General features: G+C 37.4%; 1 protein-coding gene across 2 annotated transcripts in view; it reads left to right on the forward strand.

Annotated features, from left to right (window-relative positions):
- LOC124787685 (inositol polyphosphate-5-phosphatase A) overlaps nucleotides 1-14,196 on the forward strand; it is a 330,769-nt gene extending 316,573 nt beyond the window's left edge. The window contains exon 15 of one of the 2 annotated variants that reach the window (XM_047254512.1): nucleotides 9,781-14,196. In XM_047254512.1, coding sequence (XP_047110468.1) covers nucleotides 9,781-9,932 — 152 coding nt within the window. In that variant the 3' untranslated portion in view covers nucleotides 9,933-14,196. The remainder of the gene's footprint in view (nucleotides 1-9,780) is intronic. The other variant, XM_047254513.1, reaches the window with a different exon arrangement.
- Nucleotides 14,197-18,809: the final 4,613 nt, after the last annotated feature.

Below are 18,809 nucleotides of genomic sequence, written 5' to 3' on the forward strand. Positions count from 1 at the left end.
CCTGACTCGTTCTTTGGAACCTTTTTACCTATACTCCTTCTAACACCATAACTTAAATATGCTTTATTAAACCACCCAGTAATGAACCTTGTCTCATGTTATTCCTCTTATGTTCTTTTTACCATGAGTTACTAATAACATTCATACAAGCTTCTCCAAGAAGCCTTCACCTTCCAATAAATGCTTGTTGTCAGTGGCTGTTCACCAGGGAGCTATTTATTGCCACAAGATTATAATGTTTATCTTTATTCTTTATTACTGAAGCAGTCACACACTGCTCATATTAAAAAGAATTACAAAATTGCAGTTCTCAAAGTCTCACGTTTTCTTCATTTCTTTAAATGAATGCAGCTTCTTGATCTCATCTACATCTACATGGATACTCTGCACATCACACTTAAGTGCTTGGCATGGGGTTCATTGAACCACCTTCACAATAATTCTCTATTATTCCAATCTCAAACAGCACACGGAAAAAACGAACACTTATATCTTTCAGTGTGTGCTCTGATTTCCCTTGTTTTATTGTGATGATCATTTCTCCATATGTAGGTCAGTACCAACAAAATATTTTCACATAAATTTGGTGACTGAGTTCTGTTGAGAATAATTCTAAGTTTGCTTAATCTCTATTTAACATTTCCAGTTTTTATAAAATAAGACATACCTACTTAACAGCTCATCAGTCCTCCAATTTTGCACCTCTTAACAGAATATACTGGACTATGGCCTTAACGCAGAGGTAACACCATTTCCCATCAGATCCCTGAAGTTTAAGTGCTGTTGGGCTCGGCTAGCACTTGTATGAGTGACCATCTGGGTCTGCCGAGCACTGTTGGCAAGTGGGGTCCACTCAGCCCTTGTGAGCTCAATTGAGGACTCACTTGGTATAAAAGTAGTGGCTCTGGTCATGAAAATTGGGAGAGCAGTGTGCTGACTACGTCCTCCCCCCCCCCCCCCCCTCCCCCCTTCCATATCTCCGCATCCAGTAACACCTATCTTCTGAGGATGACATGGCGGTCAGGCAGCACCATTGGGTCTTCTGAGACCTGTTCCGACAGAATTTTTTAATGTAATGTACTAATAACTATAGCTTTCTTATTTCATTTACTTAAAAGTTATTTATTCACTAGGACTCTCTCATTATCATTAGAGATAACTTGACTGCTTTTTGTTATTTTCATGCATCAGCTGTTAAGCAATCATTCATTAGTGACCTCTGACCAGAGGTAACAATAGTTTTAGTCTTATTTTACAGCTACAGTGGCAAAACAATTGACTCACAAAACTATTGCTTTTTCACTTGCATAGTAGGATGTCGTAGTCCAATTAGGGAATGGTTTCCTTTCCCTTCCTCATCCCTCTGTCTACCTGCTTTAAAAGAAATCTTAAATCTCTATGTTGCTTTTAATCATCATTGATTAATGTATGTATTTCATGCTTAGATCTTAAGCAACATACGTTTATTGTTACCAAACACATTATAGGTCTACGTAGAACCCTCATCTGTCATATTTACCTCTAGGATAGGCCAGCAGGAGATGGGTTTAGGTTAAAGGCAACATGATAGAAAGAGCAAAAGAAACTAGTCCAGGGAAAATGAAATGGGGAATACTAAAACAGTTACCATGGTCATCAGAAGGATGTCAACCTGCCGAACATGCAAAGACCACAGATTTTCCTGGGAATACAAATTTCTGTAACATTTCAGTATTATATAATTCCTTTTCTTGAACAGTCTCCAGGTCTCCTAAGACTACCACTTTTGGGTGAGAATGCTCACTATTTTTAATGGTCCACAACAACTCGGAAAAAAATTTACTATCCTGTTTCTTTATATTTGGACTATAACGATAATCTTTAATCAGTTAGAGCTCATCATACTAATACTGCCTTCATAGTATCCATCACACTCCAGAGATGACACAGCATTCAGGTGCTACGGCCACAGGTCCAGCGATCATCCTTAATATGCTTAACCTAACTGCTGATTCCTGACAACTGGAGGTGCTGCTCAATTTGTTCATCACTTAGTTGAAAACCTCTCCTTTAGCTTTAACCTACCATTAAATAAATAGGTAATAAGGCCACAGAGCCTCATGTAGGTGATGAAAGTAAATAAAATCACAAAAATTCAACCTATAGCTTTAAAATTAACCTTATGGCTTTCTCCAGTTTGATGACTGATTAACTTGAAGCACATTGCATCTGTAATGATCTTTATGTGCCCTCAACACAATATTCAATAACTTCCTCCAGGATCAGGAGAATAGATACAAGTTCAGTCTTTTCCTGCTTCTCCACTAAACTGTTTACTTCTTACAGACAGGTACATCCTTGTCCGGATGCTGCTAGTCTCTGACTAATGGTGCGAGATGACACATAATATTGTGAGGAGTCCATTACTTGTTCTCAGGCAATGGCCTGAGTAGCAATATACAAATAGGAAAGCTCAGCCATTCTGGCCATAGATGGGTCAGTCAGAGTCAACTGACCACCATGTCATCCATCAGCCATTGGCATCATTTGGATGTGGTATGGAGGGGTATGTGATCAGAACACCACTCTCCCAGCCACCGTTGGATTAGCAGACCTGGAGCCACTACCGCTGAGTCAAGTAGTTCCTTAATTATCATCATGAGGCTGAATGGAACCGTCCCAGTCCTCTCACCCAGGAAAAATCCCTGGCAGTACTGGGAATTGACCTGGATCCCCCACATGACAGCCTCCTGGCTACAGAGACGGATTATATACACAAAATGTAGAATAAATTTTAGGCCATAGGTCTAAATGAGTACTGCATTGAATAACTCTTATTAGAGTGCTGTGATTTAGTAAGAGTTTTGAGAATATACAAGATAGGATATTTAACAGTATTCAAGACCCCATCCACACCCCACTCCTCCCTCCGTCCCCCCCCCCCCCCCCCCCCCCCCACACACACACTCACACATAGGAAATATTTTAAATTTCATTAGGCAATTAGATACAGTGTTAATAAGACTGCAGGGAAGAGAGGGCTTTATTTAATGTAACAGAACAGCTTTACTCAATACTATAAGCATTCTTCACCATGTTATAAAAATACTAAAATCTGCCCACACACACAAAAAATTCAAAATGTAATTTGGATCATTATTAGGCATGAAACCAATACAGCTTGGCATGGCAAATGCTCTTTGATTCTGTGATAATAATAATTAGAAGGCAGTTGAAATCACTGGCTACTAAATTTCATTCAATTCTTCATAACATTAACTGAAACAATTTTTATCATTACATTATTCATAGTCATTGACAGTTCAAACATATGGTGAGTAATGGCACCCCTCAGGAAAATGGCCACAAGGCATAATAATAATCACCTTATGCAGAGTATGGACCTGTGTTCCTCATTCAACATTTGGAAGAGGCTGCTGTGGCATCAATGAGAGAGCAGGGTGAACCAGGTGCAGACTGGAAAAAACAATGCATATCATGTGGATCATTACACTGAATGACAGAGAAAGCTGAGAAGAGCTGCCATGCTCATGAAATGTCAACAAAACCCTCAATCTACAGCACTGTCCACAGAACGGATGGTCGAATGGAGGGCTTGAACTAATGACTTCAAAGGTTCTATGTCAAGCTAGGCTGTGGTTTTGTTGACATGTGCCACAGGGTAAAGAACTGTAGATTCCCCCTAAATCCACCAAGGTAGAAACTGAAGCTGCATGTGAGATTGTTTGGGCAAGACTCAGTACCAGGAAGGGCAATAAAATGATTATTGGATCCTTCTGTCGCCCACCAGACTCATCTCCTGATGTAACCAAAAACCTTAGAGAAAACCTCAGTTCACTCATAGCTAAGTTCCTCTGTCATAAAGTAACCATCGGTGGAGACTTTAATCATCTAGCAATTAATTGAGAAACTAACAGTTTTGTTAGTGGTGGGCATGATAAGACATCCTGTGAAACTGTACTAAATACCTTCTCTGAAAATTACCTAGAATAGATATTTAAGAACTCCACTCGTGGTGGAAATACATTGGATCTAATGGCAACAAATAGACCTGACCTCTCTGAGGATGTCCACATCGAAACTGATATCAGTGACCATGATGTGGTTATGGCAACAATGATTACCAAAGTAAAAAAGAACAACTAAAACAAGCAGAGAGATATGTTTGTTCAGTAAACTTGATAAAAAATCAGTAGTGTCATATTTCAGTGAGGAACTTGAAACTCTCAGCAGAGTGCGCGGCGTCTAGAGGAACTTTGGTTCAAGTTTAAAAGAATAGTTGATCGTGCACTGGATAGATATGTACCCAGTAGAACAATTCATAATGGTAGGGAATCTCCATGGTATACAGTCACTGTAAAGAAACTTCTAACAAAACAGAGATTACTGCATAATAAGTGCAAAACGAAGGCCAGGGCTGTAGACAGACAGATGCTGAATGAAATGCATTCGGCTGTCAAGAGAGCTAAGTGTGAAGCCTTTAATGACTAGCAGAATATTGTCACAGAACCCAAAGAAATTCTGGTTGTATGTAAAGGATGTTGGTGGCACCAAAGTTAGTGTCCAGCCCTAGCGAATGAGACAGTAACTGAAATTGAGGGTAGCAAAGCAAAAGCTGAAATGCTTAATTCCATTTTCAAATGTTCCCCTTGCAAAGGAAAACCCAGGAGAACTGCCCCAGTTTTAATCCTTGTACCACTGAAAAGATGAGTGAAATAAGTATAAGTGTCAGTGATGTTGAGAAATAACTGGAATCGTTAAAATGGAAAAAACTCCAGGCCCAGGTGAAATCCCTATCAGATTCTATAATGAATTTTCAACTGAATTAGTCTCTCTTCTAACTATAATCTATTGTAGATCCCTCGAATATAAAACCATGCCCAGTTCGTGGAAAAAGTCAGGGTCTACAAGAAGGGTAGCAGAAGTGATCCACAAAACTACCATCCAATATCCTTGACATTGATTTGTTGTAGAATCTTAGAACATTTTCTGAGCTCACACATAATGAGGTATCCTGAACAGAATGACCTCCTCAGTGCCAACCATCAGGGATTACGAAAACACTGACAATGTGAAACCCAACTCGCACTTTTCTCACATGACATACTGAAAACTTGGATGAAGCAAACTTGGTAAATGCAGTGTTTCTTTATTTCTGAAAAGCATTTGACTCAGTACCACACCTTCACTTATTGTCAAAAGTACAATCATAAGGGATATCCAGGGAAGTGTGTTGGGACCTTTTCTGTTCATATTGTGTATGAATGACTTCGCAGACAATATTAATAGCATAGGCAGGCTTTTTTCAGATGATACAGTAATCTATAATGAAGAACTATCTGAAAGAAGCTGCATAAATATTCAGTCAGATCTTGATAAGATTTCAAGATGGTGCAGACATTGGCAACTTGCTCTAAATGTTCAGAAATGTAAAATTTTGCACTTCACAATACAAAAAAAACATAGTATCTTATTAAAATTACCAAATATGCAGCAACCAGTCACAAAATCATGTTTTATTTATTCACTTTTGCAAATCGACTTCAGCTGATTAACAGCCATCATCGGTGCTTTCAACCAATATGTACCCTGAGTAGTAATACTGTCTTAAGCAGAGGTCAAACATAAAGTGAGTCGCTTTTGGAATCAGCCAACTCATGCAAATACCTGGGTGTAATGCTTTGTAGGGATATGAAATGGAATGATCACATAGGTTCAGTTGTGGGTAAAGCAGATGGCAGACTTTGGTTTGTTGGTAGAGTACTGGGAAAGTGCAATCAGTCTACAAAGGATGTTGCTTACAAGTCACTAGTGTGACCAGTTCCTAGATTATTGCTCATGAGTAAGGGATCCTTACCAATAGGACTAACAGGGGATATTGCAAGTATACAGGGAAGAGCAGAGCAAATGGTCACATATTTATTTAATCCATGGGAGAGTGTCACAGAGATATTGAAGGAACTGAATTGGAAGACTCTTGAAGATAGTCATAAACTATCCCAAGAAAGTCTATTAACAAAGCTTCAAAAACTAGATTTAAATGATTATTCTAGGAATGTACTACAACCCCCTATGCGTCACTCACATAGACATCGTGAGGATAAGAGTAATTACTGCACACACAAAAGTGTTCCAACGATCTTTCTTCCTGCACTCCATACATGAGTGGAACAGGAAGAAACTCTAATAACTGGTACAGTGGGATATAACCTCTGCCAAGCACCTCACAGTGGTTTGCAAAGCATAGTTGCAGATGTCAATGGATCAGGTTAGGATCCCTACCCTGGTAACTGACTTCATGTACAGTCCACAAAAGAGTTTGCTTAGATTAGGCATTTCTTCATTCAGAGCCAATAATGAAGCTGTGTAAGACCCCAAAGTATTAGCATAACACAGCTGGGACTATTAAAATCCTGGTGATCTGTTGCCAGAGTATTAGAACCAAAGTCCCAGGTTTGAAGTAAGTCTAAAAGCAGTGAAGCTCACATAATGTTAAGTACAGAAAGCTGGATAAAACCTGAAGTTAACGGTACTGAGGTTTCAGATGTAAATTTAAGTGTATGCTGATAGACAGGTTGATGGGAAATGAATGTAGTATATTTGTAGCAGTAGAAGAGAAACTCAAATCCATTGAGATAGAAATTGTAGCTGGATGTGAGATTGTTTGGGCAAAACCCAGTATCACCATTGGACATAAACTTATATTTGAGCCTTCTACTGGCCACTAGGGTCATCCCCAGAATAATCAAAATGTTGAGACAAAACCTCAGCTCACTAATATTTATGTTCCCCAGTCACAATGTTAGCATTGTAAAGAAACTTATTCATTCAACAACAGAGTGGGATAATTAAAGTTTTGTAAGTAGTGGGTATGATAAGACATCTTGCAATACCCAATACTTTTTTCGAAACCTGCTTAGAATAGACAGTTCGGAACCTTACTTATCTCAGAAATATATCAAATCTAAAGGTGTCTAATAAATCTGAGCTCTTTGAAGAAATTCACATTGAAACAGGTGTCAGTGAACAAGGGGCGGTTGCATGATTGCCAAAGTGCAACTACAACAATCAAACAATGGAAAATCCAGGACAGAAAGTGACAATATTATGAAAAGGAAAGTTGTTACTCACCATATAGCAGAGATGCTGAGTTACAGATAGGCACAACAAAAAGAGTCTCACAATTTAAGCTTTCGGCCATCCAGGCCTTCACCAACAGCACACACACACACACACACACACACACACACACACACACACACACACACACACACACACACACACACACAACTGCAGTCGTGTGTGCAAGTTCTGTTTCTGTGTGTCTGTTGTTTATTGTTGACAAAGGCCTTGATGGCTGAAAGCTTTGATTGTGAGAGTCTTTTTGTTGCGCCTATTTGAGACTCAGCATCTCCGCTATATGGTGAGTATCAACTTTCCTTTTCATAAAGTGCAACTACAGAAAGTCAGAAGATTTACATATTCCGTAAACTAGATGAAGAGGCAGTAGTATTGCATCTCAGTGAAGAACTCTATACCTTTAGCTATGGGCATGAACATGTAGAGGGACAGGAATTCAACTTTAGAATAACTGCAGTTCAACTTAGAATAGTGGTTGATGAAGCACTGGATTCAAATGTACCTAATGGAACTCCCCCCCCCAGTTGTGTACCAGAACTTTGTGTCACATGTAAAGGCACACAAGTTAGTGTTTAGACATTCACAAATGACACAGAAACTGGAACTGAGGTAAGCAGTGCAAAAGAAGAAATGATTAACTCCATTTTCAAATCGAGGAGTACAGCCTCAGTTTAACTTTCACACCATTGCAAAGATGAGTGATACAGATGTTAGTCTCAGTGGTGTTAAGTAATTACTAAAACTGAACAAGTCCCAAGAGTCCCTATGATTATATACAGAAGTTGGAAACTGAGGTGACAACTGTTTTAAACATAATATACAACAGATCTCTTTAATAAAAGAAGTTTCCCCCTTTAGTTGAAAGAAAGTACAGATCATGCTCATCTATAAGAAAGGTGGCAGAAATGATCCCCTAAAGTCCCATCCAGTATTACTGATTACTGACATCGATCTGTTTTAGAATCTTAGAACATATTATGAGCCCAAACATAATGAGGCATCTCAAACAGAATGACCTCTATGCCATCAGCATGGATTCTGAAAATATCAGTCATGTGAAACCCAGCTCATACTTTTTTCACATGACATCCTGAAAGCCATGGATCAAGGCAATTAGGAAGAGACACGATTTCTTGATTTCTGAAAAACATACGACTCAGTGCCACATCAACACTTATTGACAAAAGTTCAATCGTATGGGGTATCAAATGAAATCTGTGACTGAACTGAGGATTCTTGGTACGGAGTACACAGTATGATGGAGAGTCATTGACAAAGGTAGAATTATGTCATGCATGCCCCAGACTGGGACCCTTGCACTTAATGTTGTACCTACATTAATAACTAGGCAGGCTATAAAATAGTAATCTTAGATGACAAAGTGATCTATGATACAACATTATCAAGGATTACAGCTTCACAACAGAAGATATAGAGACAATAACAAAACAAGTGTGTGACAGTTTACATAAAGTAGTGACTTGTTCCCAAGCACTCTTTATTTTATTATGCTCATACTGTAATAACCTTTCAGATCTACATTTTAGAAGGTTGGGTGGGTGGGGGTGGGGGGGGGCGAATTATTGTAACTTTGTATATGAAATTCCAATACACTTGACTAGTCAGTTAATTGAGATTAAATAAAAATAATAATCAGATACTCTGGAAGCGAAGATCAACATATCTTAATCAGAGTTATTTCTCACCTTTGGGGCAAATGAGTAAAATTATGCTGTATTTATGCTCATTTGTTTATGCTTTGGGGGCCACTATCTCAATCTGAGTTACTTCTCGCCTTTGCGGCAGGTAAGAAAACTATGTTGTATTTAGTTTCATTTTTCTATGACACTACCATAGAGAAATGTTTTACTTCAGAACCTAGCACTGATAACAGATAACAGTATGCATAATTAGGAATCAGGATTCTATCTGAGAACTCTGAATTTGTACTTATGCAACAGTACATACACTCATTTTGAGTGGTTGATTTGTAAGAAATGAGATTCTGGCACTGTGACCTTCCAGGGGATGTTTTTGAAATTTAGACTTTTTAACACGTTATCTTAATTATTTTCTGAGCATTTTAAAAGTGTGAATACAACATTTGTTTCACATTACTTCAACTGCAGCAAAAGTTCTATCATACCACATCTCAAAATCAGTGGTTCTGATTCCTCCCCCTAGACACATTGGCATGGCATAACAGCAGTGCGTACCATCACAAATCAAGCATTCCTCATTTTTTAATATTGTAGAGGGCAAAATAAATATTTTTCAAATTGATTTCAGTAATAATGATACAAGAAGCAATTTTTACAAAAGAAATAAGTTGTATACTCTGGTTTACGACATAGAACATTAATTGACTGATATTTCATTTAGACCTCTAAGTAGACCTCTAAGAATTTTTTTCTTCCAGATTTGAATTCATAAGTGAGTAATGGTATCATCAAATGTGTATATCTGGAACTTCTGTTTCTTTCCAAGTTAGTTATATAATAAGCTTTTAATCTCAAATGAGCATTTCACAGATTTAAATTACATTTATTTATGACAATGTTTTTTTTTCCTACCGCACCTTTGTATTTAATGCATTATTACTTCTTTACACTCCATACTGTAAATTTTTTTCTTGTTTAGGATCAAGCCTTGTGTCCTGGGACAATGATGGTGGAAGTCTTTCAAATCACAAACGGTCAGATGAAGTCACAGAAAATACCACAGTTACACGTTACATCTATATCAAGCATTCTGATTTACCAGTTCGAATATTCAAGGAAACATCAGTGTGAACATATCAACTATTACATTCCTTTTACAACAGACCCTTCTCCTGATTTATCACTTCCCATGTTAGCATACTTCTTTCTTTTAGAGCAACTATGTTAGTTAATACTTAATTTGAAACATACTAAATATTCTAGTCAAATTAGGATTGTAAGTCTGAAGTGTAAGTAAAGCTCCAGTCAGTCATATGCCAGCAACAATAATTAAAAAGTGAAAACAAAGATCTACATTATGGATCTGCCTTGCCTTGACATAATGCAATCTTAGGTACATGAATGCCATACGTGCAAACCATAAAACTGAAAAGACAAGATAGTACCTGAATTCATCTTTAAGTGTCAGTGTTTTTGGAAAGCACATATAGTATTTGATTTTCTGTGATGTAATTAAACTTATGATCATACAATGAAGTCTTACATGACTGGCTGTCTCAACTATTGGTAAATCTTCTAGGTTATATGGCTCTGGCCCATGAAAATTTTCTTTTCTTAGTATTTCCACCAGAGTTGAGCTGAACATCTTCAGAGTTCCTACTCATTCCACTGAGTTGGCAAGTCTTGCCAGATGAGAAGCACTTCTGAAGATGTTCAGTGCAATTCTGGATGAAGACGAAATGTTAGGAAAATTGCAAATAAGCACTGTGTGATTGAAAATATCTGCTTCAGTTGTAACTTTGTCTAATTATAAACATGACTGATTTTGGAAAAATCATATTCACATTTTCAGGTGTACAAATTTAGTAGTCAGTTGCTAGGTGGTCACATGCTACAACAGGCTGAACTGTGGGACAGGTGGATGTGGTGGCGTGGTAACACTTCACAGCCACTACTAAATTTGTGCAACTGAAGATGTGAATATAATTTTCTTGAAACCAGTCATGTTTAAATTGAAACAAAGTTGCAGCTGAAGTATTTTCAATCTCACCATGCAGCCCTGTTGCAGGTTTTCCATTAACAAAATCCTACGCAAATAATCAGGTTGTGAATAACATCAGAAACAAATGTTCAGTATCCATAGCGAACATGTTATGCCAAACCACAAACATTACTGTAAATGGGAGATATAATTTTACAATAGCACTTTCTTGTACAGTCCTGCACCACAGTGCTCTGCGAAGAGTGAAGTGCTGAAAATATTCATTTCACTTCTAACACAATGTAAGATTCACTTTTTAATGGAAAAAGTGGTATATATGTTGACAGGAAACTGAAAACATATTCAACAATGCGCCACTTTGTATACAGTTCTTTTAACTAAGAAATCTGCAATGAACATTCTAAACTTTAAACAGTCTTTGGTGCTTTTTCTTTTTTAGGTATCATAAAGGATGCAAAAAAAAACAGCATGAGAGCCTGCATTGTATGATTTCAACAGCCTGTTTCTTCATAAATTCTCAATATTTCACTTTATATTAATTTAAGATGTTTTTCTGTATCTTACATTCCTGCAGAGATTACAAGGAATTCCATTTTCTGATTATTCCCCCATTTTTTCTGCAAATCTTCCTTAGCGTAAACCACAGTTAGAGTAACACTTGAATCTGCTATTGGTGCCTCATTTATTTTATTTGCATTCTTTGGTTTATTCATATCTGCTCATTTACTTAGTTGAGATGATTGGTGTCCAGATTTTTTTTCCAAATTCTAAATGTGTTGTGCTTTCTATTCATTCATTAGCCTATGATAGTTTATTTTATCTCATTATTTTGTTTCCTTATGCCTCATTGATGTCTCTCAGATACAATACACATATTCATCTCTCAGTTCTTCCTTCAGCACTAATACTTGTATTTATAAAACATTATTGTCATATATGGCACTTCACATAAAATATTTCTTCGAGAAACGTCTCTTATATTGCTGTGGACTCCTTTTGCTGTAAAAAAGGGTTATTATACACTGTTGTGTTTGTTTATTTATTTTAATTTTGCTGCTCTCCTTTGTTAAACACACTGAAACAATTTTGGACCTATATAGTTCTTACAATCTGTAAATAACAGTTATAACATCAATAGCAGTTTGTTACATCCTTAGTTCCTGCAACGATTTATTCATGAAACATCTGTTTACATTACTCCCTGGGTTACGATAAGCTTAATATAGTCATAGTAGCAGACAGTGCTTTTTGTGGCAGTACTTATTACTTATACTTGTTCTTACTCTATGTCCCCGTAGGATGGAAATTGTATTATTACTGTCTTTTTGCTGGCTTTAAAATACTTTGAAGATGTAAACAGGTGAGATATGTGAATGAGATATTACGGAAATGGTGTGTAACACTAAACATAATCAGACATTCTATTTAATAATAAATCCAAGAACTAAAGCTTGTAATATTACCATAGCAAATTTATTGTAAAATAAGTACTGTTTGTTGTTTCTTTGCAATGCATTTACAATGTACGAGGATAATTTTCTTCCTTGCACCCAGAAGTAATAACTTAGTTCTGTTATAAATAAAGTGTTTAGCATATATGCCACTAGTTAAAATATGTAAGAAAGCAGGATTAAGAAAAAATATAATTGTTGAAGATGTGAACTGTAATATTTCAGGTTTCAGACTTTAAAGAGCAGGCTAGTCTCTAGTATTGTAAGCAAGTATTGTTATAGGCTGTTAATCATTTCTAATTTGTTATGTGTAGAATAAGTTTTTTTGTGCAACTTAAAGGAAATGTATCTAGTCAGACAAATAGTCAAAATGCTTTTCAGAATATTTACATGTTTGTGTCAGGGACAAAAATTGTTGTGCAATTTTTGTTGTGGGATTGTCCATCTCATTAGTGTCTATAATAGAGTAGAATCTCCTGTTATTAGTGTCTTTGGTTTAGCTATATGGCTTATACACCAAGACATATTTTGTATATTCATTCTCAAACTATGTACAAAATTTCTGTAAGATGCCTGGGCATTTAATATTGCTTAAGTTACAGAACAATTATACTTTGCTTTTGTTTCTGGATTTTTTTAAACATAACAGTTTAATTTTCCAGTTCAAACAGGTGATAAGACTTCTTGTATTGATTATAAAATTATCTTTGTTCTACAACTTTTACCAGAGTTTTTAATCACTGCTTGTATGTGTTCATGATAGAGTCTTAGAAATCATTCATTGGCAAAGCTATCAGATAAGATCTTAATTTTGATGAGACAGTACAGAGAGAAACAAATTCTCTGGCTGCAATTAGTAGCTTTACACAGTAACTAAATCCCAAAGGAAGATTTGTTTATAATCATCACTTCGGTTAAATTAAGGTCTTTCATGCCCATTTTTCTTTTCATGGTACAAATTCAATCACTGACTTATTTGATTGGTATTTTATAGGATACAATAGTAAACCCTAACGAAATCACACACTAGGAGATGGGGTTGGAGGATACAGAAGCACTGCAGAGAAGTAGTAAAATACCTCCTGAGGTAAAAACAACATTCAACTCCAAACTCATTAATAGGGCACACACATAATATGGGGGGTACAAAGGATGTAATGATTCATATTTATAACTTGCATTTGTTAAAACGTTTCTACCTTTTTTTCCTGGCTGGATTGATGTGTGCTGGCCCTTTACAAATTCCTAATAGGTAACATGTGATTTTGTGCATAAAACTTTTGTTAAAGGAGGAATGTGAATATTTTGTTGCCTTAGAGCCTTTTCAACGGTTTTTGGTGACTAACTGAAGCATTCAAGAAGCATTTATTTCCAATCTTCATCTTTAATGTGCTGCCCTGGACTGTAACATTTCATAATCCATTTTGTCACTGAGAGCTAAATAATACAAATAATGCTACTGTGCATTCAATTTATATGCTACAAACCAATGTTTTGCTGTCCACTGTTATATAGTAGACTCCTATAGTGAAACTTTGTGTATTATACTGCATTTGTATGTGTAGTTAGTGAGCAATCTCAGGGTACACAGTGAACCGGTGTGTACTTGCTTGTGGTTTCTGTATGTGAATGAGTTTCATTGGAAAATTAACAATAATACAGAAAAATATTCATTCAGGATGAAGACAAACAAGAAAACTTCTGTTTTTGTTATTAGCAGTAAATCATTTCCATATGCATTTATGGCTAAGTCTGCATGTTATCTTAAATTCTAGTATTCATGCTTCTTAAGAAATCTTTCTTTCTTATTAACTAACATATATTCATATATATAAAACTGTACAAGATATTAGTGTTTTTTCTCTTATGTACTTCAGGTCTGAAACCATAATTTAAATTTCTTTATTTCTAATATTGTCTTACATGATTTCTTGGTTACTATTGTCTGTCATTAAACACATGCTCAAAGCAATAAATAAAGATTGAACAATATATAAAATAAATCATCACAATCTTAGTTAATCAAAAATCAATGTTTCCTGGAAAATTTTAAGTGTATATGCTCTTGTGTAACATGAAATTTTGCTACAGTCTTGAAAACTTAGTGTTATTTTTTCTCATTTATTGCTGTGTTTTCTTTGTGCTAGATAACACATTACACACATAGTCAAATACAAGTAAAAAGGACTCCTGCTTATTTGTTAACAGCCAACAGAAGATTAACAAAAAGTGTCACAAATGCTTTCAGAACCAAATCAAATGTTCCTTCAAAAAGGGGGGGGGGGGGGGGTGAGTGAGAGAGAGAGAGAGAGAGAGAGAGAGAGAGAGAGTGTGTGTGTGTGTGTGTGTGTGTGTGTGTGTTAGGAGTTAGGAGAAAAAGGATTACCACCATTTGCAGTTACTTTCCTCCACTTCTTACAGATTTTTAAAGAAATTAGATTCAAAACAGGATTTCTTTAATTCTTTTGTTTTTCAGAATTATCTGATTAGTTAATACAGACTTTTGCAAAGTAATCTGTATTTGCATCTCATAAAACAACATTTATTCCACTTTTCTAATGTTTACGTGGAGCAAAGTTTCCCTGCACTGGGGATGCCTTGCACCAGATGTCTAAATTACAGTAAAGATAAGGATTCCAGAGGCCTGGAACAATGTTTACCCACAGAACTGAAGGAAAGCAGAAACAAATTTTATTTTATTACCAGGTTACAACTGGAAGATTTAACAGAAAATGTAGTCAACTTTGCCGGCTATTAGCTCTAGTATCCATCAAGCTCTGGCACAGAGAAAAAAAGCCACACTTCCTAAAAACCCAGAATCCTAAACCTCTCACCTGGTTCAGATTCATTGATGACATCTTTGTTATCTGGATTGAAGGTGGGGATACCCTATTCACATTCCTCCAGAACCTCAACAACCTCTCCCCCATTTGCTTCACCTGGTTCTACTCAATCTAACAAGCCACCTTCCTAAATGTTGACCTCCAGTGGCCGAGCAGTTCTAGGTGCTTCAGTCCGAACTGCGCTGCTGCTACAGTCTGTAATGCACCTCTTTCTCCGGGGGACAAATATTAATTATTATCAGTAGTAGTATATTAAGCTACAAATTATCAGTTTAAACCTGTGTGGTCTCCCTGGTGTGCCTAGTCGACCACCAGTTCCCGTCATGCTGTTCACTCTAACAACAGAGTACATACAGGGTTGAAGACATGGAGAAAGATAGGTATCATCACAATTTGAATTTAGAGTAATATAACTTTCTTACCTTTATTGGTCATTGTTGTACGCTCGTCGTCCAGTGATGAATCTCGCCATCCGCTGTTTGTTAAATCAATTTGAGGTCCAGGGTGTGTATTTTGCTGCATAAGAACTGACACATAGTTAAACTTCCAACTTTTATTTTATAAATGCTGATCATGACGATATTCAATAATTTTCAATGTAACAGCATTTCCAATACATCATTTCGTTCCCTCTATCCTTGACCTTCTCAAAGCATGCGTATTACAAGACATCTCAACACCAACTGCCCATTGTCTCTACACCCGCCAACAACTGGCTCCTGTTCACAGAGCTTACAAACTGTGCAGTACTGCCAACCTTGGTTGTATATTGATATTTTACACATCACACATATACCTTTATGAAAAACATAGTATGAAAAATGAAAAGTGTTTATAATATAGTTCTGTGGCAATATACCTCATTATTGTCATCATATTAACGGTTTTGTAACAAAATAATAATATTTCAATTTATGTTTACGTAGTTAAAGTTCACTTACTTCTTCAAGTTGATTGACGGCACCGCACACCTCGCCAGCCGGTGGTACCAGTAGTTTCAGTAGTCCGTTACATTACAGGTCGCAGGTTCGAATCCCGCCTCGGGCATGGTTGTGTGTGATATCCTTAGGTTAGTTAGGTTTAAGTAGTTCTATGTCTAGGGGACTGATGACCTCAGATGTTAAGTCCCATAGTGCTTAGAGCCATTTGAACCATTTGTTGACTTCCACCTCAGAGATGGCTACAACAGTACCTCCATCCATATCAAACCTACTAACCACCAGCAATACCTCCACTTCGACAGCTGCCACCCATTCCATACCAAGAAGTCCCTTTCATACAGCCTAGCCACCTGTGGTCATTGCATCTACAGTCATGAGCAGTCCCTCTCAAAATATACTGAGGGTCTCACTGAAGCCTTCATTGACCATAATTATCCTCCCTACCTTGTACAAAAACAAATCTTCCGTGCCTTATCTTTCCAGTCTTCCACTGCCTCCCAAAGTCCCACAGTCCAGCCACAGAGGAGCATTCCCCTCATTTCTCAGTACCATCTGGGACTGGAGCAACTGAATTACATTCTCTACCAGGGTTTGGATTACCTCGCGTAGTGCCCTGAAATGAGAAATGTCCCGCCCACTATCCTTCCCACCTCTTGTACAGTGGTATTCCACCGTCCATCGAACCTACACAATATACTCATCCATCCTTACACAACCCCTGCTCCCAATCCCTAACCTCATTGGTTCATACCCCTGTAATAGACCTAGATGCAAGACCTGTCCCATACATCCTCCTACCATCACCTACTCCAGTCCAGTCACTAACATCACCTATTCTATCAAAGGCAGGGCTACCTGTGATATCAGTCATGTGATTTACAAGCTAAGCTGCAACCACCATGCTGCAGTCAATGTAGGCATGACAACCAACAAGCTGACTATCCACACGAACGGCCACTGACAAACTGCGGCCAAAAATCAAGTGGACCACCCTGTTGCTGAACACGCTGCCAAACATGATATCCCTCATCTCAATGACTGCTTTACAGCCTGTGCCATATGGATCCTTCCCACAAACACAAGCTTTTCTGAATTGCGCAGATAGGAATTTTCCCTGCAATACATCCTACATTCCCGTAACCCTCCTGGCCTCAACCTTCACTAGTCACTGTCCTCACCCATCCAGCCCCCTCCCTGTTCCCATTCCAGCACTACACAGCCGTCATTTCACCGCCACACCTAGTCTTTTAATTTCTTTTTATTTCTCTCCTTTCTGCTACTTACCCCACTCCCATCATGCACTGATGCTGCTGCTCACAGTGTGGTTTCAGTTGTCTGAGACTGCAGATGTGTGTGCAAGTTGTGTTTGTGTGAGTGTGTGTGTGCGCGCATGTGTGTATGTGTGTCTCTTGCTGACAAAGGCCGTAATGGGCGAAAGCTATAATTGTGTGAATATTTTTGTTGTGCCTATTGTGACTCAGCATCTCCACTATATCGTTAGTAGCAACTTCCCTTATCTAATATAGTTACATTCCATCCTGGATTTTCCGTTGTTTAATTTGAACCTACCTTCTTGATTTGCTCATTTTAAACTGCTATTCAACTAGACCCCAAGGAATTTTGCACCACACGTAACATAGTATATTATTATTAATATACTCTTCTGGTGCTAACAAGCCATTATTGCTTGTTTGAAATCACCTAACACGAGTCTGTGTGAGATTAAGACTTTAACTGTTAGCTGTAAACCACTTTTTAAACACTTATCATTGTTTCTGTTAAATTTTGCACTTATTTGTTTTGAGGAAAACAAGACTCAAAGCACCGCAGAAATATTTTTAAGAAAGAGTTAAATTTTCCATCAATACTGGCTTCTTTATAACAATTTTTCAAGCATTCTTCCCACACTTTCTCTGTAAGCATTGAGACTGAATCACTGTTAACAGTTCACTGATAAAATACTTTTCTCCCTGATCACTGATCACCACCTCTGATCATCACCATGATCAGTGCATTTTATTGTTAACAGTTGACCATCATGATCAGATAAACCATTGATTATGGGTTTTGCTGCTAAATCACTACAGGTTGTTGGGTCTGAAAACAAACCGTCAATAGCCGTTTTGCTTTATCCTTCACCTCTAGTAGAGAATTTTACTTTGGAAAATAACACAAAGCTGGTTATCAGTAACTCTACATACCCTCTCTGTCAATACTGTTGCTGTTGTTGTTGTGGTCTTCAATCCTGAGACTGGTTTGATGCAGCTCTCCATGCTACTCTATCCAGTGCAAGCTTCTTTATCTCCCAGTACCTACTGCAACCTACATCCTTCTGAATCTGCTTGGTGTATTCATCTCTTGGTCTCCGTCTACGATTTTTACCCTCTACGCTGCCCTCCAATACTAAATTGGTGATCCCTTGATGCCTCAGAACATGTCCTACCAACCGATCCCTTCTTCTAGTCAAGTTGTTCCATAAACTTCTCTTCTCCCCAATCCTATTCAACACCTCCTCATTAGTTATGTGATCTACCCATCTAATCTTCAGCATTCTTCTGTAGCACCACATTTCAAAAGCTTCTATTCTCTTCTTGTCTAAACTATTTATCATCCATGTTTCACTTCCATACATGGCTACACTCCATACAAATACTTTCAGAAACAACTTCCTGACACTTAAATCTATACTTGATGTTAACAAATTTCTCTTCTTCAGAAACGCTTTCCTTCTCATTGCCAGTCTACATTTTATATCCTCTCTACTTCGACCA

Source organism: Schistocerca piceifrons, chromosome 3 (assembly GCF_021461385.2).
Source record: "Schistocerca piceifrons isolate TAMUIC-IGC-003096 chromosome 3, iqSchPice1.1, whole genome shotgun sequence".
In the NCBI taxonomy this organism is placed as follows: domain Eukaryota; kingdom Metazoa; phylum Arthropoda; class Insecta; order Orthoptera; family Acrididae; genus Schistocerca; species Schistocerca piceifrons.